Genomic DNA, 24,927 nt, shown 5'->3' on the forward strand with positions numbered 1-24,927 from the left:
TTTACAACAGTCACGCTTTACAGCACTACCCTTTATGGAACTTTTACAGTACTTTACAGCATTTTACGGCTTTTATTTTCTTTTTCATTTATTTTTAATTAATTTTATTTTTTACATTTTTTTAATTTTATTTTTAATTTTTCCTATTTTTAAAGCTTTTTATTTTATTTTTTAATTTCATTTTGTTTTAAATTTTTCTATTTTTAAAGCTTTTTATTCTTTTAATTTCTTTTTTTTTTTTTTACGGCACCTTTTACGACAGTCACGCTTTACAGCACTACCCTTTATGGAACTTTTACAGTACTTTACAGCTTTTTACGGCTTTTATTTTCTTTTTCATTTAGTTTAAATTTTAATTTTTTTTAAATTTTTTTTAATTTTTATTTTTAATTTTTCCTATTTTTAAGCTTTTTATTTTAATTTTTTAATTTCATTTTTATTTTAAAATTTTCTATTTTTAAAGCTTTTTATTCTTTTAATTTCTTTTTTTTTTTTTTTATTAAACCCTTTTATGAACAGTCGTGCTTTACAGCACTACCCTTTATGGAACTTTTACAGTACTTTACAGCATTTTACAGCTTTTATTTTTTTTATTTTTTTCATTTCCTTTTTTATTATTTTTATTTTTTTAATTTTATTTTTTAATTTAATTTTTATTTTTAATTTTTCCTATTTTTAAAGCTTTTCATTTTATATTTAATTTATTTTTGTTTTAATTTTTCTATTTTTAAAGCTTTTTTTTTTTTTTAGGCAGCTTTTGCAACAGTCGCGCTTTTATGGCACTTTTACCGCACTTCACTTTACAGCACTTTACTGGTTTTATTTTGTTTTTCATTTATTTTTAATTTATTTTTTAAATTTAAAATAAAAATTAAATAAAAATACCTTAAAAATAAAAAGCTTTAAAATAGAAAAATAATTGTGTTTGATGCTGCCCAGACCAGCTCAAGCCGGTGATTGTGGTGGTGTTTGAGGGTCCACAGGACAAGGGAAGAGATGAGAATCTTGACGCCCTCTTTCAGCAGGCTGATTTATTATTTTATGATCTCTATTATATTAATAGAAATTTAGATATTAGAACTATACTAAAAGAGCAAGGAGACATCAGAAAGCTGGAAAGGAATGAATAATAAAAACCTGGGACTGATCACAGCCCCGACACAGCTGGACTATGATTGGTCATCGAGTAGAAACTGCACAGGAGACCAATCCAAGATGCCCCTGTTGCTAAACCATCTCCAGCCCACACTCCTCAGCCAGCAGATCGTTATTGGTTCCATTTCTGTTCTGAGGCTTCTCAGGTGAAAAATCCCAGCGAAAGGATTTTCATCAAACACGTCAGTGCCAGGTGATGGCAGCTGGCCACTGCGGGCCACAGACCCCCAAACACCTACGCCAGCCCTTTTCCTTTTGCCCCCCAGCCCTCAGGCTCTGTCTGTCGCCCTCAAGCCCCCCCTATGCCCCTCAAACCCCCTCTCAGCTGCCCCTCAGCTCCTGTCTGTCACCCTTACTCCCTCTCCTTTGCTCCTCAGCCCCCAGCTTCTCGGTGTCACCCTCCAGCTGCCCCTGCCGCCCTCAGCATCTCTGTGTGTCACCCACTGTGCCCTCTCCCTGCTCCTCCCTCAGCTCCCAGCCTCTGCCACCCTCAAGCCCCCACAGTGCCCCTCGAGCTGCCCCCAGCCTGTCATGCTGGAAAGGACCCTAAAAAAACCCTATCAAATCTCTTTTTTGTCCTTCATTCTCTGTCCCGCCCTTCTCCCTGTCCATCTCTTCTCTGTCCTTCTCTCTGTCCTGCCCTGCTCTGTCCTGTGCTTCTCTCTGTCCTGCCCTTCTGTCTGTCCTGCATTCTGTCCTGCCCTGCTCTGTCCTGCTCATCTCTGTCCAGCTCTTCTGTCTGTCCTGCCTTTCTCTCTGTCCAGCCCTCCTCTATCCTGCCCTTTTCCCTGTCCTGCATTCTCTGTCCTGCATTCTCTGTCCTGCATTCTGTCCAGCCCTCTCTCTGTCCTTCTCTCTGTCCTGCCCTGCTCTGTCCTGCATTTTGTCCACCCTTCTCTCTGTCCTGCTCTGTCCTGCCCTGCTCTGTCCTCCATTCTCTGTCCTGCCCTGCTCTGTCCTGCTCATCTCTGTCCAGCTCTTCTGTCTGTCCTGCCTTTCTCTCTGTCCTGCCCTGCTCTGTCCTGCCCTTTTCCCTGTCCTGCATTCTCTGTCCTGCATTCTGTCCTGCCCCTCTCTCTGTCCAGGCCCTCTCTCTGTCCTTCTCTCTGTCCTGCCCTCTCTGCAGCCTTGCAGGGGTGTTCTGGGGATGCTGCCTGGCCTCCTGTGCTGCTGGGGGAGGCTCTGTTCCAAGGGAGCTCTCCAGGGCTCTCTGGAGCTGCTCTTTGGCACAGGGCCCCTTTCTGACCCCACCTCCTTTCACCAGGAGCTGGCCCCTTTCAGCTGCCAGCCAGCCTCTCCTGCCAGCCTCGTCACTTTAGCTGGAACAATTTCCTTTGAACTCGGCTTGAGTGAGCATCTCCATGGCAATGGGATCGGGGCTTTGTGTCCCTGCACCCTGCCCTGCACCCTGAGCACGGGGAGGTGGGCAGGGGTGGACAGGGATGGGACGGATGGGCAGGGGTGGACAGGGATGGGACGGATGGGCAGGGATGGACAGGGATGGGATGGATGGGCAGGGGATCAAGGATGGATGGGCAGGGATGGGCAGGGCACCCTGGGCAGCAGCACCAGCCCCTGATGGGCAGAACCAAGGGCAGGAAGGGCTGGTTCTGCTCCTGGAGCTTCCCCAGGGCAGGCAGGATCCTGCAGGGCTGAAGGAGTGGGTGTTGGTGGGGTGAAAGCAAAGCAGATCTTCCTCCACCATGAACAAAACTGAGCTTTGCTGGGACTGGGGTTCTCTGGTGGAGAAAAAATGAGGGAGGAAAGGAAAGGAAAGGAAAGGAAAGGAAAGGAAAGGAAAGGAAAGGAAAGGAAAGGAAAGGAAAGGAAAGGAAAGGAAAGGAAAGGAAAGAGGAAAGGAAAGAGGAAAGGAAAAAGAAAGGAAAAAGGAAAGGAAAAAGAAAGGAAAGGAAAGGAAAAAGGAAAGGGAAAAGGAAAGGAAAGGAGAAAAAGAAAGGGAATGCTCCTGCTGTATCTAAACTCAGCTTTTTCCCTCCTTTCCCCTCATCTCTCCCACAGCCTTCCCCATCTCTGCTCCTTCACCTCCAAGAAGGGAATGTGGCCTCCTCCATGGCTTGGGAATGTGCTGCTGCCCAAGGAGGTTCTCCCGTGCTCCCAGGGACCATCTCCCTGTTTGCTGCTCAGATTCTCCTCCTTATTCCTCCTCTAGCTCCCCCAGAAGGAAGATCCCTCTCTTGGGGCTGTTGGGAAACTTGACCTTTCCATTTCTGCTGCCTGTGCATCACCCCCAGCCCCACCACATCAAGAGCCACTTTATTCCCTCCTGTCCCACTCCTGCTCCCAGCCTGGCCCCCGTGGGCCGGGCTCTCTGGCAGGACTGGGCTCTCCCCAACAAAATGTTGATTTTTTTCCTCCTGTGCAGTGAGAATGAGCTTTTGCAGCCAACTCTGTAGGTGGAGAGAAAAAAAATGAAAGAAAAAAAAAAAGAGGTTTATTTTCTTGGAATGTTGGGTAAATTCCTTGGGAGCTGCCTCAGGGGAATCACAGTTCAGCTGCTTCTTTTTGGAGATGATGTAAACAGTGAAACAGTGCAGGGCTGCTCCTCTTCATCCTTTCCTCTGCTCCTAAACACCCTGGGCAGGCTCTGGGTGCCTGCTGGATGTTTCCTGTGCAGAGAGGTTTTCCTGGGGGTGACACCGAGGTCAGGGCTGTTCCAGCTGTGATCCCCTGAGCCTGCAGGACACAAACCAGCACAACATGGACACGCAGCTCTCACAAGGTAAAAAGAGAATTTTTAATTTCTGACTCCAACGTTTATAGATTTATAGATAACATTTATAGATTTCCAAGAGTGACAGTGGATTGGAGGGTGACAGTGCCACCTCTCCAATGACACTGCACAAACCAACAGCCCATCCAATTTCTCTTCTTCAATAAAAGAATGCAAAACAATGAGTTATTTACAGAAAGTGTGTGAGAAAGTTTACTACAAGAATGTAAACATCAGAAAGCTTAGAAAATCTTAAAAAATCAAAGTGACACATCCTAGAGTCAATTCCATGCTCATCCTACAGACAATTCCACACTCCCATTCCGGTGACTTTCCCCAGGTTTTCCGTGGGCAATTGTGGAAGCCACGTGTTCTGCAATAGAGATTTTCCTGAAGGATCGGTTTTGCACTGAACATTAAAATCGGCACTGCCCGCGGCTGCCGTGTGTGCCAAACGAGTGCTGCTGTGCCATTAAAGATGCAACATTCAGTTTGAAGTGAGAATTCCGCTTTTTGGGCGAGGCTTTGCGGGGCTGGGGGGACACACAGGGTCCCGCTGCCGGGGGGCGGTGCGGGGCTGGGCAGGGGCACCCCTGAGCTGGCTCCGATCCCATCCCCATCCCCATCCCGATCCGATCCCATCCCGATCCCGATCCCGGCCCCTCCGTCCCGATCCTGGGGCGGAGCCAGCGCCATCCCGCCCCATCCCGCCCCCGTTCCCGTGGCAACCGGAGACGCGCCGGGAGCAGGTAGGGCCGGGAGTGCGGGTCCTGGGACCACCGCATCCCGCGGCACCGCATCCCAGGGTATCCCACCCCATCCCACCCCACCCCATCCCACCCCATCCCATCCCACCGCATCCCACCCCCATCCCACCCCATCCCACCCCACCCCCTCCCACCGCATCCCATCCCACCGCATCCCATCCCACCCCTGCCCCGCTCTCTCTTCCCATTTCTCCCCGTGCCACCCCATCCCCAGCATCTCCTCACCCCCAGCACTGCCCTGCTCCTGATCCTATTCCTGTTCCTATTCCCCACATTCCTGTGTCCCACAGCCCATCCCAGCCCTGCTCCTGGGTATCCCCCATGCTCCAGACCCCATCCCATCCATCCCATCAATCCCATCCCACCCCATCCCAAATCCCTGATGGATTTGCTTTTCCCCTCAGGCTCAGGAGTGCTGGGACCCTCCCCTGGCACTGAGGTGACATCCAGCATGGGGACTCTGATGGCCACGGGGCCCTGTCACCCCCCACAGCCTCCTGCACCCTCTGTGAGTTCCCTGAGCCTATTTGGTGCCCTTTCTGTCCCTTTTGGTGTCATTTCTGTCCCTTTTGGTGCCCCTTCTGTGCCTTTTGGTGCTTCAGGAGGAGTTTGGATCAGTGACACAAGTGCAGCCATGCCTTCAGGCAGCTCCTTGGGTTCTTGCTGCAGTCATGGCCCCACAAACCCCACGGGTGAATTCCTGAGCCAGGAATGGGGTTGGATCATCCTCGTTGGATCATCTCTGGGTAATGAACAAGTCAGCCCCACAGGTCTCAGGAAATTATTTTTGCTACCCGAGAGAGAAAAGTGATGTATGAGACTGGAATTATTGCTGACCTAGGAATTCCTCTTTTGTTTTTATCCCCCCAGCCCCGATTTTAGTGACTGAAAGGGTGCAAGGACAAGGGCTGGGGTCATGCTGGAAGCGGCCAGGAGATGGCAATGCCACCAGCCCGAGTGCCACCACCTGGGCTGGGCACAGAGGTCACTCACCCCAGGGGCAGCTGCTGGGGCACCCTTTGGGTATCACTGCCCTGACTGGGCTGGAGTCACCGGGCAGAGAATTCCCTTGGGAAAATTCAGGGAGAATTCTGAATTTCCTGTTAGTGGGAGGCTCCTTGCGGAAGCAGCACTGAGAGGCAGCTCTTGTGTAAAACTGACAGCAAAACAACCCCTGCCAGCAGCAGCTGGAAACTTCAGAGTGAAACACAAAGGGAGAAGTGGAATTTAATTTTTAAGAGTTATTTTTAGCCCCCACACCCACCCCAGCCCCATTTGTGTCCCCACAATGGGCAGGAGAATGGCTCAGCATGTCCAGCCTGGTTTCTATTCCCTGGCATTCGGGCAGAGATAAGAAACTGTAAGAATGCAACGAGAAACCTCCTGCAGAAGCAAAGCTTTGATGAGAAAACCTCTGAGCTGGGCTGTACCCGAGCCTGGCAGGGAAAAGGGAGAACATTTGGAACATTTTTGCCTTTGCTGGGCTGGTGCTGGGGCAGGAGGGGGCTCTGCAGGAGGGAGATGGGATGAAAGGGAGCCCCTGCATCCCAGATCTTCTTGATCGACCCAAAAAATCTCAAAATCCTTCCTTGTTATATTACAAATCCCCTATAAACGTGTGTTTACCATGTAAAATCCAGGTGGTAAATACATGTAATGCAAGAAATATAAATATATGTAATAAATTATTAGTCAAGAAAAGCATTTTAAAGTCCACACTGGAAGCTCAGAGTGTGTTTTGTTGGTTTTTCCTTCAAAATTAGGTCGCTTTTTGTCTCATGGGGAACCACTTCGTTTTCCCACCAAATTTTATTGGAATTGCACAGGCATAAGCTACTCAATTGCATTAAAAAATGGGTTAAATATTTATTTAATGGCATTTTGAAGCTCAAAAGTAAACGGGATCAAGGCTCCAAGCCCCCGGCAGCTCCAGCTTACGAGGCTTTGTGCAAAGCCTCGCTGTAATCTGTTGTTTTGCTTAACAGATGTGGCATTAGAACCGATGAAAACATCAAAATCTCCACTACCAGGGAATTATGAAAAGCAGGGAGAGCAAACGTGAATAATTCAGAACGGGAGGAGAGGGAACCGCCTCCTTTTGGGTTGGGAACTGACCTGTTGCTTTTCTTTCTGTATTTCAGCTGTGCCAGGCTAAAATTGTGAAATTGTGCCAGGAAATTGATTTTTCCTGGGGATGCTTCAACACTTAGGCAGGGGAAAAAAAAAAAAAAATTTGTTTTTAACCGCGTTTCACACTGAGAAATGCCGGGCAGGACATTTTGGAAGCCGAGGGCAGCAGGGTCAGGGCTGGCAGAGCCCCTGCCCGAGGGGTTTTCACCCTTTCCGCTTCCATTTTCCATTTTTTCCTTCCCCTGGGCACTTCCTGAAAGGTGACACCGACTTCGAGAGGCAGCTTGGGGACACTCGATGCTCATTTCTGCCATGGGAGCCTTTATTGGTGTACAGAACGAGCTGGGGGTTGTGTTTATTGTTTGAACGATTTCTCTCGTGTTGGGGTTTTTTGTTTTTTTTTGTTTTTTTTTTTTTTTTTTTGCTTGTTTTTGTTTTTTGGGGTGTTTTTTGGTTTTGTTGTTGTTGTGTTTTTGGGGTTTTTTTGGTTGGATTTTTTGGGTTTTTTTGTTGTTGCTTTTTAGTTTTTTTTGGTCTTGTTGTTGTTGTTTTGGGGGTTTTTTGTTGTTGTTTTTTGGGGTTTTTTGGTCTTCTTGTTGTTGTTGGTTTTTTGTTTCAGTTTTTTTTCTTTTTTTGTTTGTTTGTTTGGGGTTTTTTGGAGTTTTTTTTGTTTGTTTGTTTGTTTTGGTTTGGTTTTGGTTTGGTGTTTTTTTATATTTTTGTTTTTCATCGAAAAATGCAATGTTCAAACTTCCGAACCTCCCAGCTGTCGTGGCCTGCCTTGCAGCTTCCTGTGGCTGCAGAACGATCTTCTCTCAGTGCTTTGCTCCCCGTGCAAGACATCACCTCCCTCCCTTCCTCTTCCCCTTCCCCTTCCTCCTCCTCCTCCTCCTCCTCCTCCTCCTCCTCTCTCCCCCCGCTCCACGCAGAGCTCCCTGTGTATGGCGCGTTTGAAAAATTCTCATTTCCACAGCTGCTTTGGGGATAGTTTCGTGAGGGTTTTTTTTTTTCCCTGCTTTCGGCTGGAAATGGGTTTCAGATGTTTTTTCCCCGCGCCTGCATCTCGTAAAGCCGCGGCGTTGCCGTGACAACCGAGTGACATCTCCGCTCCCTCCTCCCTCCGAGCATGCCCAAAGCGGCTCCGCTCTGCCCGGGCTGCACAGATGGGACCATGAGAGCCCTGCCCCACCAGCTCCCGGCCTTTGTGCTCGGGAGGAAGAGGAGGGAGAGGAGGGAGAGGCGGCCCCGCAGCCCCTGAGCCCCCCGGGACGATGCTCGCCTGCCTGGCCAGGGGCAATCTGCTGGACATCCTGCAGGAGGGATTCACCGAGGTAAAGCCACGTCCCCAGCTCCCCTGGCAGGAGGGCAGAGCGGGTTAGTGCGGAATCGTGCGGCAGAAAGGGGAGAAAACAGCGAGGTTCATCAGCGGGGAGCAGGAGTTGGTGGGGAGTTTGTGGCCGGTTTTGCAGGCGGGGTTTGAGCTCTTCTCGCTGCTCTGCTGCCGTCCCGGGGAATAACACAAACCGTGGGGTCCCGGGGAGTAACACAAACTGTGGGGTCCTGGTAAATTGTACAAACTGTGGGGTCCTGGTAAATAATACAAATTGTGGGGTCCCGGGGAATAACACAAACTGTGGGGTTCTGGTAAATTGTACAAACTGTGGTGTCCCGGAAAATAATACAAACTATGGGGTCCTGGTAAATAATACAAACTATGGGGTTGCAGTGAATAACACAAACTGTGGGGTCCTGGTAAATAATACAAATTGTGGGGTCCTGGGGAATAACACAAACTTTGGGGTCCTGGTAAATAACACAAACTGTGGGGTCCCGGTGAATTGTACAAACTGTGAGGTCCCGGTAAATAACACAAACTGTGGGGCAGCGTTTGTTGTGTAAAATCGACTCCTCTGCTGAGGGATGTAAATCTGATTGATGGACTCACATTGCTTGGGAGAGGCAGCCAAAGAGCTGCTTTGGGGTTTTTCCCCCCCGTCTTTTTCTGTAAATTGAATCCTCAGGGGACTGAAATGCAACTTGGTGGGGAAAATGTAATTTTTAAAGTGTTTTTATTCGCCTATTCTGCTAGGAGAGTAATGAATAATAAAATAAGGACATGCACAAGAAACTGCAGAGATGGGGATCCCGCGGCTGTGAGGGGACAGCAGTGGGACCTCCCTCTTTGGGGGGCGCAAAAAATGAGTTTTGTGGGGTATTTATGGATATTTATAATGCCTGGGCAGCCCGTGCTGGAGCACGATCTGCTGTCTGTGAGCTGAAAAGGGAGAAAAACCGGGGGGGATTTGCTGGAACCCCAGAGCTGCTGCTATTTTCTCTTTCACTTTTGGGTGGTTTTTATTCTTTCTTAAAGAACTGAATTCAGTTTAGTGTTGGGTGACTCCTCAGCCGTGCTGTGCCTGTTATGCACAGAAAATGAAAAACGAACCCTGCACATCCCTGCTGGGCTTCTCGAATCCGGGAAAACCAAACTGGGGGTGAAACCTGAGCCTGCCCGGGCTCCTGGGGCTGGAATCGCTCCATCCCCTCCTCCTCCTCCTCCTCCTCCTCACAGTGTCAGGCTCATTTTTAGCCAGCCAAGGTCTGGGTTTAGATCGAGCTCGTACTTCCTGTGCTCGGGGCAGCACAATTAGTAACTTATTTATTAATAACGGCATCAGTGATTGGAGCGAACCCCAGCGATGCTCAGTGCCTGGTCCTGGCTGGTTTTACCCTCAGCTGTGGAAGAAACTTCCCTGTGCCACCAGAAAAAAACCCCAGATTATCGGGATCTCTGCCTCCTCACACGCTCCAACAAAAGTAAAACTGAAATGGGTTTAGCGAGGGGAGGACCTGGGGTTTGCCAAGGCTCTGGAAATGGGCGAGGAGCTCTCACTCCGTTCTTGCTGCGATCACCAGCTCTGAGTCCTGCCCCGTCTCTGTTTGCCTGTTTGGGTGTTTATTTACACAGAAATTAACGTGGAATTGAGTCCCCATGCCCGGCGCTATTTACATTAAAATTAACGCGGAATTGAGTCCCCGTGCCTGGTGCTGACCGAACCCAGCACAGCCGAGAGCCTCGGGGAGGTTCCTTTGTCCCTTTGCCTCCTCTCCCCCCTCCCTCTCCGTCCCCTGTGACCGAGGGCACCCCAGCAGCCCAATTATCCCTAATTAGTGCTGGAGCAGGCAGCAGCATTGTCCTTCTGCGCTGCTGCTTTCTCCGCCATGCGAGGAACCCCGTCCTGCTCCAGGCGCCCCGAAATTGCTGAATTGTCACTTCTGGCCCCTTTATTTCCCTTTCCCCCCTTCCCTTTCAGAGCCAGAGCCCTGGTGGACGCTGTCACCTGCAGACATCTGAGGGCAGGATGGTTTTGTTTGATGTTGAGATGCGGCAAAGTCCCCCCCGTGGGCATTAAAGCCGCTCATTAACGGCCTGCCCTGCCTTGAAGGTGTTTCCCTGCTGTTTGTGGGGAGTTCTCTGGCTCCCGGGCAGATAAATAACCCAATCCCACAGCTGGATGGGGCCCTGGGGATGTGTGGCTGCTAAAAGCAGGAGTTTATAATGAAAGGGAACCACAGAGAGGGGGCTCATCTGCTCTGCCTCTGTCCATGTGGCCCCAGCCTGCTCCCTTTCCTCGGGGAAATGCAGTTTATTTATGTGCTGACACTTCTGTCAGCTCTTGAGAACAGATGGGGCACAGAGAAATGTGTCACAAGTGAGCTCCGAGCTGCATCTGAACAACAACTCACCTTCTCTTTTTTATTTTATTTTTTATTTCCTGTGGCAAACTTCGTGATGTGGCTGCCTGTGTGCACTGAGTCATCCAAAATAACTATTTTCTTCCCCCCCCCTCCCCGAGATTATGCTGAACAAACAATCCATTCCAGAGAGGCCAGGGAGGCTTGCAGAGGTTGCTGGGCAAGCAGGGCAGGGTTAAATGCAGGCAGGGGGAAATCTCCCCCATTTCTGGGCTGCAGAGGTGCTGCAGGGCTGTTCTGCCCCTCGCCAGCTGTTCCACGGGGTTTGCCCCTGGTTCTCAGCCCAGTGGGTGATTCCTGCATTTCCCACTCCTTCTCCTTCACCCTGGCTGGGTGGAGGTGCCATCCTGCCTGTGAGCTGTCACTCCTCACCCTGGCAATGCCCTGGGGGTGATTTGGGTTCATTTCTCCATTTGGGGTCATTTTCTGGGGTGTGACCTGGCCCTGGCTCTGTTCCCCTCGGGGCAAGGTCCTGAGCTGTGACTCCTCACCCTGGGCAATGCCCTGGATGTGATTTGGGTTCATTTCTCTATTTGGGGTCATTTTCTGGCTCTGCTGCCCTTGGGGCAAGGTCCTGAGCTGTGACTCCTCGCCCTGGGTGTGATTTGGGTTCATTTCTCTATTTGGGGTCATTTTCTGGCTCTGCTGCCCTCGGGGCAAGTCCTGAGCTGTCACCAAAAGGTCTCAGCTGGGTGATGTCAGCACCAGGAGCTGGCACTCACCCTCTCCTGCCCCAGGGCTATTTATAGGATTAATAGGATTCACCATGGAGAGCTGGTTTGACTTCTGGCTCCCTCATCCTGCTCAGCCCCAGGGCTCCCTCAGGGGCACCGAAAGCTCCCAGGACACCCCAAGCTCCAGAGGTGCTGCTTCATCACCCCAGCTCTGCTTTGGGGTGAGCCTGGCAGCATTTCCCACCTTCCCCACCCTGCTAAAGCCTCGGGGCGGCCGCTGGGGCTGAGGCAGCCCTGGAGCCTTTGCAGGGTGTCAGACCTGCCTGGGCTGCCCTGAAACCCCTCCAGGGCCCCAGCACCACAGAAAACACAGCTGGGGCTCCCCACAGCTGCATTTACCCCCAGATGTGCTCCAGCAGACCTTGCCTTGCTCTGTTTTCAGTTTTGCCCCAAACCCTGGTGCCTGGCCAGCAGTGGGACTCCTCAGCAAGATTTTGCTGCTCTATAGGATTAGGGTGGAGCAGTTGGGATCAATCCCTGCCTTGGTGGCTAAGCCAGGCTGTTCCTTGGCAGGGTGTCTCTGCAGAGCAATTTGCACAGGAGCACTCCCAGACTTCTGCTTTTCACACCATTTTTTCCAGGAACAGGAAGATTATTGCAGCTGCTTTTTGGGTGGAAAGAGGAAAAAAGGGGGGTGGCACACACATGGGAGTCGTGGCAGGGGGAATCCAAAATTCTGCGTCCTAAATGTGCCTTTAGGGCTCTCGCCCTGGGCCAGGGGGGCTCTCTGGGTGTCCCTCCCTGCCTGCAGATTTTGGAGTCCTGAGGAGCTGAGGCTCCTCTCAGAGCTGCCTGGGGATGGGGATGGGGATGGGGATGCTGCTGAAGGAGGAGCAAGGCTCCTTTTCCTCCCCAGAGCACCAGGGGAGGTGTCAGTGCTTGGGCAGACCTTGGGCTCTGCTTGGAACTGACAGCTCGGGGTGAATCATGTGCTCCAAGGTCCTCTTTGCACTCAGAGCTCAGCTCCTTGCCTTTTTTTTTTCCTTTATTTTTTGCCTGTAGCTGGCACAGAAGCTCTGCCTGGGTGGGAAAAGGGCCTCAGGTACCTGCTGAGCATCATGTGAGAGGTGCTGCTCCCTCAGGATCTTACATTTGCATTATTAAGCCCTTTCACAGCTCAAAATTAATGAAATGCCAGGATTTAGGCACAGGTGGGAATGACTCCATCCTGCACTGCAAGCTGGGTGACTCTGGGATGGGCCATGGCAGCTTTTGGCTTTACAAGAAGTGAAAATCAAAGGGGCAGAAATAATTTAGGGAGTTTGGGTGGAATTTGTTCTTGCTGCTTACACTTAAGCTCCTCCTGTTAATGGGTAAAGAAAGAACTGAGGAAAAGGTGGAAAACTCTGCAGTCAGGAATTCCATGTCCTGCTGGAGGGCTGGGCACTCTGGAAACCAACACCTGCTTTAAATTATTACAGGTTTTATGAAGGAGAACTCCTGTGGGTGCTGTTGGTCATTCTGGCCTCACTGTGGTCATAACTGGGTGGTTTTCACTGTTGGATGCATCTGAATACATTGAAAACCCCGAATCACGTTCAAACATCAATTTTGAGAGGGAAACAAAAAATCTTTTGCTGCCTTTGAGAGCAGAGGGAATAATTTTCTTTGCTTGGGAGTTTGTCCTTTCTGCTTCCACAAAGGCCTCCTTGAACAACAACAAAAAATTAATCAGCAAACTGGAGGAAGGCTGGGTGGAAAATTACAGTCCCCATCTAATTAAGGTAATGTCAGAAAGCTTAGAAATCATCCAGGGCCTCAGCCTGATGCAATTGGGCTGCTGCAGACCTTTGGCTCAGGGCTCTGAGGGGAGGAACAGGGAATTCTTTTCATCCTGGGCTCTTCTCGCTGACCTGGGGCTTGGGCAGTGGCCACAACTGTGCCACAAAGGGGAATTGGTGTGAAGAGCCCCAAAAACCTCATCCTAGCAGGATGATCCTCTAAATCAAACAGGAATGATGGGTTCCAGCTCATCAAAGCAGTGCACAAAGGGAAATCAGTGTAAAGAGCCTCAAAAATCTCATTCTAGCAGGATGATTGAGCCCCAAAAATCTCATCCTAGTAGGATGGTTCTTTCATTCAAACACTAATGATGGATTCCAGCTGATCAAAGCAGTGCACAAAAGGAAATCATAAAGAGCCCCAAAAATCTCATCCTGGCAGGTTAATTCCCTCAATCAAACACTAATGATGGATTCCAGCTGATCAAAGCAGTGCACAAAGGGAAATCAGTGTAAAGAGCCTCAAAAATCTCATCCTAGCAGGATGATCCCCTAAATCAAACAGAAATGATGGATTCCAGCTCAGTGCACAGAGCCCAATCAGCGTAAAGAGCCCCCAAAATCTCATCCTGGCAGGATGGTTCTCTAAATCCAGTGGTAAGGATGGATTCAAGCTCATCAAATTAATGTAGAGAAGGGATCTGTTTCTAGAAGGAAACAGGGTCACAGGATCTACTGGAAGATGGCAGTGAGCAGGGCAGGCCCTCCTTGCTAGAAAAATGATTTTGTCCATTTGTCCAACACCAAAAAGTGCAATATTTTAATCTCAGAGAGGTAAAAATTAACCTCATATATCCCAACCTGGAATTTACCCATGGAACTCTGCTGGGATGTCCTGTAGCCCCCAAGACCTTGCTTTAAAAACCTTCTCCTGCCCTGCAAGGTGTTCCAGAGTAAGACAAAAGCACCAAAAAAGCTCCAGCTCCCTTCAGGCACAGCTGCTGCTCTTCCCCATGGCAAGTACAGGTAAAAGGGGCTTTTTTTGGAACACAAAGCTGTGTTAATGTAAACAGGATTAAGCTTAGCTCCACCATAATCCTGAATAATGTGTGTTCTGTAGAGCACACCCCACACCAGGCTGCTTTTCCTCTGAAAAGTTCTGGGTTTGGAAGAAGTGTTGGTGAGGAGCTGAGCAGCCTGAGCCCGGAACATTCCAAGGCTGGGCTCAAACCAAAGCGCAGGGGAAGCACGAGGGGCGCCATGGCTGTTCCCAGACCTTTTTCTGTTTCGGAATTTTGCCGGCTGAAGGGAGCTGAGAGCCGTGTGAGAGTGGGTGCTGGGATGCCTGCAGCCCCAAACGGGGGTGGATCCCCACTGGGGTGGGTCTGGGGCATTTCTGTGGGCAGAGCAGGCTCAGGAGGGTTTTGGTGGGGTGGGCAGAGCTGCTGCTCCCAGGGCAGGACCCGTCCCAGCAAATCTTTGTCCTGCCTGTGCTGGAAGTTGAATTCCTGGAGGATTTCCCAGGGGGGCGGCAGGAATGGTGCCCACCCAAGCAGCGAACCACGCTGTGGTTTGAAATAATATAAGAGTTTAAATGATATTTAGGGCTGTGTTTAAGCAGCTGCCTTGGGGCTTGAAACAAACAGAATCCTGGGGGGATGAAACAAAAAATATTTCACTTTTTTTTTGGAAGCCTGAATCTGTGGATTTAGAGGTGGAAGTGTGAGCACTGAGGGCTCATGGCTGTGCTGAAGGTGAGGGGCTGAAGGTGCAGCCCACAGTGGCCTTTGTTATTCCCCTGCCTATGGAGAAGTGAAGCATTTTGGACTCTCCAGCTTCAAAAGTTGCCCTTGGGGTTTCTGCTGAGCAGCTCGGGGGCTTTGTCCCTTCATCCCTTCGTGCATTTCACAGCACTTGGCCGTTTTTAGGTCACTTAACTTTTATTTCTGATAAATTTCCTTGGGAGGTTCAGTCACATGCTCCCCTCAGCTGCCAGCACTGACAGCTCCCTCTGGATTTCTGAGTTCTGCAGCAACCCAGGGCTCTTGCTGAAGTCCCTCAGTCTGCCAGGATTTTGGGTACAAACTTAGGAAACGCTCTTCAGTCCAAGTGTCTGAACGTCTGCAGGAAAATCTGATGTTCAATGGAAAAAACCCAAAACCAACCAAGTGAGTCTGTAAACGAGGTGTAAGTCTGCAGGATTACAGCAGCCATGGGAGTGAAATGACTCTGTCCTGGTGCCATCCCAATTCCATTGCCTCAGAAGCCTCCTTTTAATGCTCATTGTTTAAAATGTAACTGCTCTGGGATTTAGCGATGGCTTTTTAAATTTTTTTACTAATAATAACAGTGGCAACCTCCTCCTGCTTTTAAGAGATAGAGACTAAAATCTTGCCAAAAATTCTTTTTTTGTGTGAATGCACGAGGAATGTTCTGAGAGGAGGAACAGAAAACAAACTGCTTGGTGAAAGGGATTTTCCTCTAAATGAGACAGAAGTAGAAGAGCCACAGAGACTCCTCCAAAAACTGCAGATTTTCTGCAGCCTGGGAGGGGCTGTGTCCTTGGGGAATCAGTGCCAGTCCCTAAAATGATTAGAAAAATACAAAATAAAGACTTGTGGGGTGTAGGAGTGTCGAGGGTAGGACGGTGGGGATGGACGGAGACGAGAGATCTCTGCAGCCAGGGCTGGGAACTTGGGGTTTATTGCAAAGGGCCTGGGTGCAGGGCCCTGCTGGGAGCTGCCAGGCACAGCTGAGAGCAGGGCTGAGAGAAGAGAGGGGGAGAGGATGAGAGGGTGAGAGAGTAAAAAAGGTAAGAGCATAAAAAGGTAAAGAGAGAGCGGGGTTCCCATTACAGCACCATAAATCTTCTTCTGTGCTGAATATTCTAATTCTCACTAACCAATCTAGTCCAAGACACAAATCCTACAGCATTTCCATGCAGCCTATAAGAATCATTACATCACCATCCTGTGTTACATTTTAAACCCTAAAATCTCCTCTTTGGGCCCCTTCTGCCAAGCTGCAGGGTCTGCTCTGCCCCTTGGGCCTGTCTGCAAGCAGAGGGTGTTGTTCCATCAAAAGGGGATCACCTTCAGCAGCCACACCATTGTTTTCCAGTTGTTCAGTAACTGAGGGATCTCAAAGCTTGCTTTCATTTCAATCTCGCTTATAGTTTCCATATTCTCCAAATCTTTTGCCAGACAATCACATTGCTAAGGCTTTCCTGTTTGATCTCCCCCAGCACTGGGGGAAGAGGGGCATTGCTGGGCATTGCTGGGCATTGCTGGGCATTGCTGCCACTGCAGCAGGAGAAGCTGCAGAGCCCCTCCCCAGGGCAGGCCAGGTCTGCTCCAGCAAAGATGGATCAGATCTGACATCTCTGCTCCCTTTTGTGCCAGAGCCCCCAGGGCAGCCCCTTTGAGCCCCCCAGGCTGTGCTGAGTGAGCAGAGCTGCCTCCCACAGCTCCAGGCACCTTCCTGAGCCAGCCACGGGTGATCCAAGCTGGATTTCCTCTGTCAGGATAATTCAGAGCCAGGCTGTGACCAGACTGTGACTTTGATGGGCTCAAAAAGCATCAGCACTGCTGAGATCATATGGAATGGGGGCTTAAAACCTGCTGCATGGGCACAATCATGGGGAGCTTAGTGAAAAGGGAGCTAATCCCATCAATGGATCAGTTTGTTTACCCTCCATGTCCCACTGCAGCCTCTGCAGCAGCCCTGCAAGGGTTACAGAGGGGCTGCAAAGGGAAAGGGCACCGGGATCTGCTCATGGCCTTGGGGTCATTTGTGCCAGATCACAGGGTCCTCAGGGTGATGGGGAACCTGAGTTTGAGTTTTCCTGGTCTGAGTTTGAGTTTTCCTGGTCTGAGTTTGAGTTCCCCTGCTCTCTCCCACCCACAGCATCTCTCCTGAGCTGCTGGCCAGGCCCCTTCCTGGCTCCCATGCCCCAAGGCAGCTTCCCTGTATGCAGGAATAGAAACTGGGCCACTGGAAGTGCTGAGGCAGCTCCCAGGATGTGGAGGGGCTGTACAAGAGTTCCAAAGGAGCCACACTGGGAGTGTTACAGAGGGAGGCTCTTGTCTCTCCAGGAATCCTCCCCTGCTTGTCCTGGGGTTGTTAAATGAGCAGGCAATTGTTAAATAACTCAGGGTTGCCTGCTCCTGCACGCTGGGTTCCTGCTCTGGGGGTGAGCAAACTCCCAAAGTGAGGGGATGACAGCACTGGTGTGGCTCCAGTGCAGGTGGAATGCAAAGCTCTGGGGTCAGCTCCAATGCAGATGGTGAGAAATGAACCCCATTTATCTCACAGATGCCATGCAGAGCTCTGGGGTCAGCTGTGCCCGCTCAGGACTCCTGTCCTGCTCCCTCCTCCCAGGCTGAGCTGCCCCAGGCAGGCAGGCTCTGGGGTGACACCTCTGCTCTGTGCTCCCCAGGGCAGGGACTGAGATCTGTGAAAATCACAGAGAAAAGCGAAATCCCTGCAATGCAAACGTTCTGGTTTCTGTTTCAGCAACAGCTGCAGGCCTATGTGGCCTGGGTGAATTCCCAGCTGAAGAAGAAGCCAGGGGTGAGGCCAGTGCAGGACCTGAGGCAGGACCTGCGGGATGGGGTCACCCTTGCCCTGCTCATCGAGATTGTAGGTCAGTGCTGCCATCTGGCCCTGTTTATCCCCTCAGCTCTGGCTCTGGCCTGCAGGGCTGCCCTGGCTCTGGCATCTGTCGGGCAGATGCTGCTGGGGGTGGCAGAGCTGGCTGGGAAGGAAAACAATCACAAATCAGATCACAAATGCAATTCCATTACAGCCCTTATGGTTCAGAGGCCGTTGGAGCAGATGGGGAAGGCTGGCAGGGGCACTGGGAGCTCCACAGGGCTGGCATGGAGTTGGGGGTGGTTTTTGGGAAGAGTGACCTGTTTGCTGATGGCATTGGGCAGGGGGACAGGGAATGGGGCTGCAGTGAGTTCATTGTGCTCACTGCTCCTTCCTGCTCCCACTCAGCCCCTGCCCCAGTGGGGGACAGCTCTCCAAACTCCTCCCTGGTGGGGCTGTCCCGCTTTGGCACCAGACCAGCCCTTTCCATGGAGCTCAGTCCTTTGGGAAGAGGCAGCTCCAGCGTGGGTGCCTCAGGGGGCCACAAATCCTGCCAGAATCCAGCCCCCAAATCCTGCCATCATCCCAACACAGCCCCAAACCCAGCCACTCCTGCTGCTGGTTCCTGTTAAACAGCTCCAGTCACTCCTGGTGCTGGTTCTTGCTAAGCTGGACCAGTCACTCCTGGTGCTGGTTCCTGTTAAACAGCTCCAGTCAATCCTGGTGTTGGTTCCTGTTAAACAGCTCCAGTCAATCCTGGTGCTGGTTCCTGTTAAACTGGGCCCGTCACTCCTGGTGCTGGTTCCTGTTAAACAGCTCCAGTCAATCCTGGTGCTGGTTCCTGTTAAACTGGGCCAGTCAATCCTGGTGCTGGTTCCTGTTAAACAGCTCCAGTCAATCCTGGTGCTGGTTCCTGTTAAACTGGACCAGTCAATCCTGGTGCTGGTTCCTGTTAAACAGCTCCAGTCACTCCTGGTGCTGGTTCCTGTTAAACTGGACCAGTCAATCCTGGTGCTGGTTCCTGTTAAGCAGCTCCAATCAATCCTAGTGCTGGTGTTAAGCTGGACAGTTACTCCTGGTGCTGGTTCCTGTTAAACTGGACCAGCCACTCCTGGTGCTGGTTCCTGTTAAACTGGACCAGTCAATCCTGGTGCTGGTTCTTGCTGAGCAGTTCCAGTCACTCCTGTGCTGGTTCCTGTTGAGCAGCACCAGGAGCCCCATGCAGGACCCAGCCACGAGACCAGAGCAGTGCCAGCAGTGCCTCTGGCAGTGCCCAGAGCTCCAGCTCTCCTCTGATAATGCCCAGAGCTTCAGCCCTCCTCTGATAAAGCTTTTTTCTCTCCCTTCAGCTGGTGAGAAGCTGAGTGGCATCGAGCCCAACCCCAGCAGCCAGCAGGAGATGAGGGAAAATGTGGACAGAGTCTTGCAGTTCGTGGCATCCAGAAAGATCCGCATGCACCAGACGTCAGCTAAAGGTGTGTGGCCCTGGGAGGGGATTTCAGCTGCTGAAATCCCGGTTTTGGCTTTGTTTTCTATCAAACAGGTCATTTATGAGTAAATTCATGTGTCAGTTTGTGGGGCAGTTGGGGGTTTTTGCCCCCTCTGGTTTAGTGAAGTTTTTGGGTTAAAAGATAGGGAATGCAGAGAAAAAAAAAAAACAAAACTTTTTTTCTTGCTACTGAGCACTGAGAAGGCCAGGCAGTGGTGTAATGAAAAATACAGGCTTGGAATCTTTCACCAAAAGGACACATAAACCTGCTAGAGTGAAAGGAGACATGGAAAAAAATATTTGTGGTTCACTGGAAGCCATGGGCTGGAAACAGAGAGGAGACACAAGGCACAATCACATGTCTGTGGCGTGGTTTAGTCAGGACTTTGAGCAGCTCTGACTAAATTGTTTTGGGAAATCTCGGTCTGGGAGAGTGGCTGATCTTTGCCATGACATCAGTGTGCTGGAAAACACTCGTGTGATCTCACTGAATGTCATTAATTTACATTTACATTCGCAGGGTGCTGCAAACAGCTGATGGCACCACTGGAGAAATGCATCGCTGTTCTGCCTTTAGTGTTTTAAAAAAGAGAATTCTCTGCCAATAAAGTCAGTGGCAATCCTCAGTAACTGCTCTGCCCCTGAGTGAGCACTCAGTAATTATGTGTCCAGTAATTAACTGCTGGAAATGGCCATGAAGGGAGGCTCAGGGCTGTGCTGTGGAGGTGGCAGCACTTTGCAGTGCCCTGCACCACCAGGGCTGAGCTGTGGCCCCCAAAGTGAGGAGATGAGAGCACTGGTGTGGCTCCAGTGCAGATGAAATGCAGAGCTCTGGGGTCAGCTCCAATGCAGGTTGTGAGAAATGAACCCTATTTATCTCATAGATGAAATGCAGAGCTCTGGGGTCAGCCCCAATGCAGATGAAATGCAGAGCTCTGGGGTCAGCTCCAATGCAGATTGTGAGAATGAACCCTATTTATGTCACAGATGCAATGCAAAGCTCTGGGGTCAGCTCCAATGCAGATTGTGAGAATGAACCCTATTTATGTCACAGATGCAATGCAGAGCTCTGGGGTCAGCTCCAGTGCCACAGATGCAATGCAGAGCTCTGGGGTCAGCCCCAATGCAGATGAAATGCAGAGCTCTGGGGTCAGCCCCAATGCAGATGCAGTGCAGAGCTCTGGGGTCAGCTCCAGTGCCACAGATGAAACACAAAGCTCTGGGGTCAGCCGTGCCCAGCTCAGGACTCCTGTCCTGCTCCCTCCTCCCAGGCTGAGCTGCCCTTGCTGCCTTTCCCTATCTCCATTTCTCCTGCAGCACCCACAGCTCTGCCAGCACCCCCGTTAACCACCCACCCAACCATTTGCATTTTGCAGATATCGTCGAGGGCAACTTGAAATCCACCATGAGGCTGATCCTGGCCTTGGCTGCTCACTTCAAGCCGGGCTCTGGCAGGGCCGGCTCGGGGGGCAGGGGCTGGGCAGCGCCCCCGGGCCGGCTCCGGCCGCGCTCGGCCGCCGCGGTGGCGCAGGGGGCAGCGGCCGCGCTGGCCGATGTCCGGCAGGATGTCCAGCACTCCGGCCGGGACCTGCTCCGCCACAGGCACAGGTGAGGCTCAGAGGTGACCTCATTGCTCCCTGTTCACAGGGGTCCCAGGGTGAGGGGACAGACCAGGACCTGACTCCATGGTTCAGAAGGCTTGATTTATTATTTTATGATATGTATTATATTAAAACTATACTAAAAGAATAGAAGAAAGGATTTCATCAGAAGGCTGGCTAAGAATAGCAAAAGAAAGAATGGTAACAAAGGTTTGTGGCTCCAACTCTCTGTCCGAGCCAGCTGGGCTGTGATTGGCCATTAATTAGAAACAACCACATGAGCCCAATCCCAGATGCACCTGTTGCATTCCACAGCAGCAGATAACCATTGTTTGCATTTTGTTCCTGAGGCCTCTCAGCTTCTCAGGAGGAAAAAAATCCTAAGGAAAGGATTTTTCAGAAAGTTTTTCACCAAAAGAATAATAAAGCACTGGAATGCTCTTCCCAGGGAAGTGCTGGAATCACCATCTCTGGATGTGTTTAAAAACAGACTGGGCATGGCACTGGGTGCTATGGTCTGGGTGAGGTGTGAGGGCACAGGTTGGGCTCGATGATCTTAGAGGTCTCTTCCAACCTCATCATTCTGGGATTCTGTGAAGGCTCTTCCCTGCTTATGCAAGCCTGGGTTGGATTCAAATGCAAAAGAAAATGAAAACAAATGTATTGCAGCCGGGGTCTGTGTACAAACCATGAGCAGGACATCAGGATGTTGTACAAGTCCTTTCTGGTTCCTCCACTGCTCATCCCACTGCTCCAGGCAGCTTCTGAGTCCTGGGGGTGCTGAAAATCCACGCACACGGGGAATAATGCTAAAAATCCCATTTTCCCATATGCCAAAGGTGCTGTGGGGGTGACAATAACAATAATAGCAGTGACATTTAGCTGGGAGCCAGGTGCTGGGGCTGTGCAGGGTTTCGTTTACACAGCTGAAGGTCATTTCCCATTTGATACTGGCTCGAGGGAGCACCCATGAAACAGTCTGGAAAGGAGGCTGAAATGGTAATTTTGATTGAAAAATGAAATGGTAACGGTTTCCCTGGCGCAGACCTTGGAGTTCTTCAGGAAAGCCAGTCCTTGTGATGCTTCCTTGCATTCCCAGAGCTTTTGGAGTTTTCTAGTCCCAGAATTAGGGATGAGTTTACAACAACAAGGCCCGTTTGCCTGTTTTCCCTTAAGAAGATGGGGATCCCTGATAGGAAAATTGGCATTTTTCTGGCTGTCTCCTCTCCCTTGCCCCCTTTTCCTCAGCTCTCCTCCCTTCCTTTTTGGAGAGAGAAGAACTCCAGCAGCACCCAGGTGAGGCTCCCCTCATTTTGTGACTGTCACCCCCAGGAACAGCAGCGTGGACGAGGAGATTGAGAATCCCTGCTGGAGCGTGCGGGCGCTGGTGCAGCAGTACGAGGGGCAGCAGCACGTGCCCCTGGAGCCCCACCCTGCCAGGTGAGCAATTTTATTGCCAAGGTGTCTCCTCTCCAAGATGCCGCCCTGCCAGGTGAGGAATCTTATTGCCAAGACGTCTCCTGTGCCTGACATGGCCTAAAGTGCCTGCTCTCCTCACCAAAATCCGCTCGGGTCTGATGGAAAAAGGCATCCCTGGCTGGTCTGGAGGGTGAGAGCTCAGGAATCAACATAAAGCAGTTCTCTGTGAGAAAATGCAGCCAAAAAGGGGCTTTTGAAGGAAAATTACTCCAGTGAGGGAGCTGATCCAGCATGGAGAGCTCTGTAGTAAAGGGAAGTCGCTCCCTTTTCCCCCAGAGAACCAGAAACGACCCAGAAGAGCCAGAGCTGAGTTACTGAACCACTGGAACTCCCTCTGGAGATGGTGCTGTGCTCCAGTTAATCTCATCTGGAGCAGATTCCAGGGCAGGGCTGCACGTGGGGAGCTGCAGCTCTTTGCTTCAGAGCCTCCCACTGCCACTGAAAGCCCCAAACTCTGATTTTCCGTGTCCTTCCCCTGCCTGGGCTGTTCCCCGAGTGCCTCCCTCCCGTTGGTGTGGGAGTGAGGAGCTCATTTGCCAAGGACAGATTGCCACTGACAGCCTCTCAGCAGGCAGGACGTTTCCCCAGCGTTTCTCAGGCCAATTTTTACGCTCCACAGCACCAATAATTCTCCATGTACCTGAAAATTAAGGTTGCTTTGCCCAGCAGAGGAGAAAAACACAAGAGTTTGTGTTTATCCCCCAATTGTGCTGCGTGTCATTGAGAGTGTGTTTATAAATAGACTTTTGGAGGAGTGTGGGGCTCCCGGGGAGGCAGTGCTGGAGCAGTGCCTCCACATGATGTCAGCAGTGTGCTTTTGAGGCCAGTCTGCCAGGGGGGATGTAAAACTCTGCTCTTGGCAGCGGCATTTCATGGATAATGCCACAGGAGCTTGGCTCTCGAACCGGGAGCCTCAGCAGTGCCACATCCTGCTGCCTGCTCCCATCCCTCCCTTTAAGGGAGATGGAATATTTGATGCATTCTTCTGCCCCATCAGGTGGCTGCTGTTTCTTCATATTTTGGTATTTTGGCGGTAAACCAAAATCTCTCTGCACATCCTGCGTTTCTATTTTATTTTCCCCCATAATGTCATGGATTCTCTGGTGATGTCATTGCTGATAGGGCGGAACACAGCGAGAACCTTTCCAAAATGATCAAAAACTGGGAGAATTCTTCCCCTCCAGCTGCTGGGGGGTGTCTGTGCTGGCACAATTCTGCACGATGAAAACGAGCTGCATTCCCTTCCCTCGCGGGGAGGAATGTGCTTAGCTCAGTTCGGAGAACAGCCTGGGAGGAACGAGATGCTTTTTTTATTGGTGAGAGACGTTACTGAGTGCAGCGACCCCCTCCTCCAGCCGGCTGGGGTGTCCCGGGGCAGCATCCCCGGCCCCTTCCCCGCTCCGAGCCCTCCCAATTCCCAGGGACGGCAGCGCAGGCTGCCGAAATGATTCATGGAAAAATCTGCCCAAAATCAGATGATTCCCAGGCTGCCGAGCCCCTCACCCATCCCTCTCCGTTTCCCCTCCCCTTCCAGCAGCATTCCCTCCCCCACCCCTGAGCCAGGCATCTCGGAGAAAGCTGTGCCTGCACAGCCCGTGTGACAGCAGGAGGGAGAGGAGAGGGAGGGGAGAGGGAGAGGGAGCCGTGCCTGGGGCTGGGGAGAGCCTGGGCACAGCCTGCATCCCTCTGGAAGCTGGGAGAGCATCCTGAGCAGAGCCCGCATCCCTCTGGAAGCTGGGAGAGCAGCTTGGGCAGAGCGCGCATCCCCCTAAAGCTGGGACCCTGGAAGCTGGGAGAGCATCCTGAGCAGAGCCTGCATCCCTCTGGAATCTGGGAGAGCATCCTGAGCAGAGCCCGCATCCCTCTGGAAGCTGGGAGAGCATCCTGAGCAGAGCCTGCATCCCTCTGGAAGCTGGGAGAGCATCCTGAGCAGAGCCCGCATCCCCCTAAAACCGGGGAGAGCAGCCTGGGCAGAGCCCGCATCCCCCTAAAACCGGGGAGAGCAGCCTGGGCAGAGCCCGCATCCCTCTGGAAGCTGGGAGAGCAGCCTGGGCAGAGCCCGCATCCCTCTGGAAGCTGGGAGAGCAGCCTGGGCAGAGCCTGCATCCCCCTAAAGCCGGGGAGAGCATCCTGAGCTCATCCCGCATCCCCCGGCAGCGCACGGACCCGGCGCCGGCAGCGGCTCCTTCCCTCCCCCGCCGGCTCCTCGGATGCTCGGCGGCACAAGGAGGGCGGGATGGGATGAGAAACACCCCCGGCAAGCCCGGAGCCTTGTGATGAAAACAAGCGGCGGTGCAGCTGAGCAAAATGCAGCAGCAGCGGCGGGAGGCGAATAACCTGCGAGGGAAAGCAGCGGGAGCCACGGGCAGGCTGCAGAATTCCCCCCCGGCTCCCGAATCCAGCCCGTTCCTGGGGGCTGCGGATTCGCCCCTCAGCCGGAGGAGCCCCTGAGCCGGTTGTTTTGGGGGTGTTTCCGTGTGTTTCTGCTGGGAATCTCCTCGGCACTCGGGCTCGCAGAAATTTCCCCCGGAGTTTGGCAGGAGCTGAGCCCCGGGCAGTGAAGAAGGGAAGGAGGAATGAGCAGAGCCGGGATCCTGCGGATTCTGTGAGGCCACAGCTTCAAGTGGGATCATGGGAGGGAAGCAGGTCAAATGGTGAGCGATTGTGTGCATTGTGATGGGTGTTTATTAAAATTCGGGGCATTCAGGGGCTCGTTGCTCTGAAGCTGGGCTGTGCTGGAGGATCTGGGGCTCAGGGGAGGCAGGATGTGG

At 51.5% G+C, this 24,927-nt stretch overlaps 1 protein-coding gene across 3 annotated transcripts in view; it reads left to right on the forward strand.

The window, feature by feature from the left end:
• Positions 1-5,068: 5,068 nt before the first annotated feature.
• LOC118700392 (dixin) overlaps positions 5,069-24,927 on the forward strand; it is a 30,952-nt gene continuing 11,093 nt past the window's right edge. Inside the window, exons 1-5 of one of the 3 annotated variants that reach the window (XM_036404847.2) lie at positions 5,069-5,161; positions 17,510-17,639; positions 18,937-19,062; positions 20,453-20,684; positions 22,010-22,117. In XM_036404847.2, coding sequence (XP_036260740.1) covers positions 5,105-5,161; positions 17,510-17,639; positions 18,937-19,062; positions 20,453-20,684; positions 22,010-22,117 — 653 coding nt within the window. In that variant the 5' untranslated portion in view covers positions 5,069-5,104. Of the gene's footprint in view, positions 5,162-7,858; positions 8,115-17,509; positions 17,640-18,936; positions 19,063-20,452; positions 20,685-22,009; positions 22,118-23,773; positions 24,811-24,927 lie in introns of those variants that run through there. The other 2 variants (XM_036404845.2, XM_036404848.2) reach the window with 2 other exon arrangements.

The sequence above is a fragment of the Molothrus ater genome, chromosome 22 (assembly GCF_012460135.2).
Source record: "Molothrus ater isolate BHLD 08-10-18 breed brown headed cowbird chromosome 22, BPBGC_Mater_1.1, whole genome shotgun sequence".
Lineage (NCBI taxonomy): Eukaryota > Metazoa > Chordata > Aves > Passeriformes > Icteridae > Molothrus > Molothrus ater.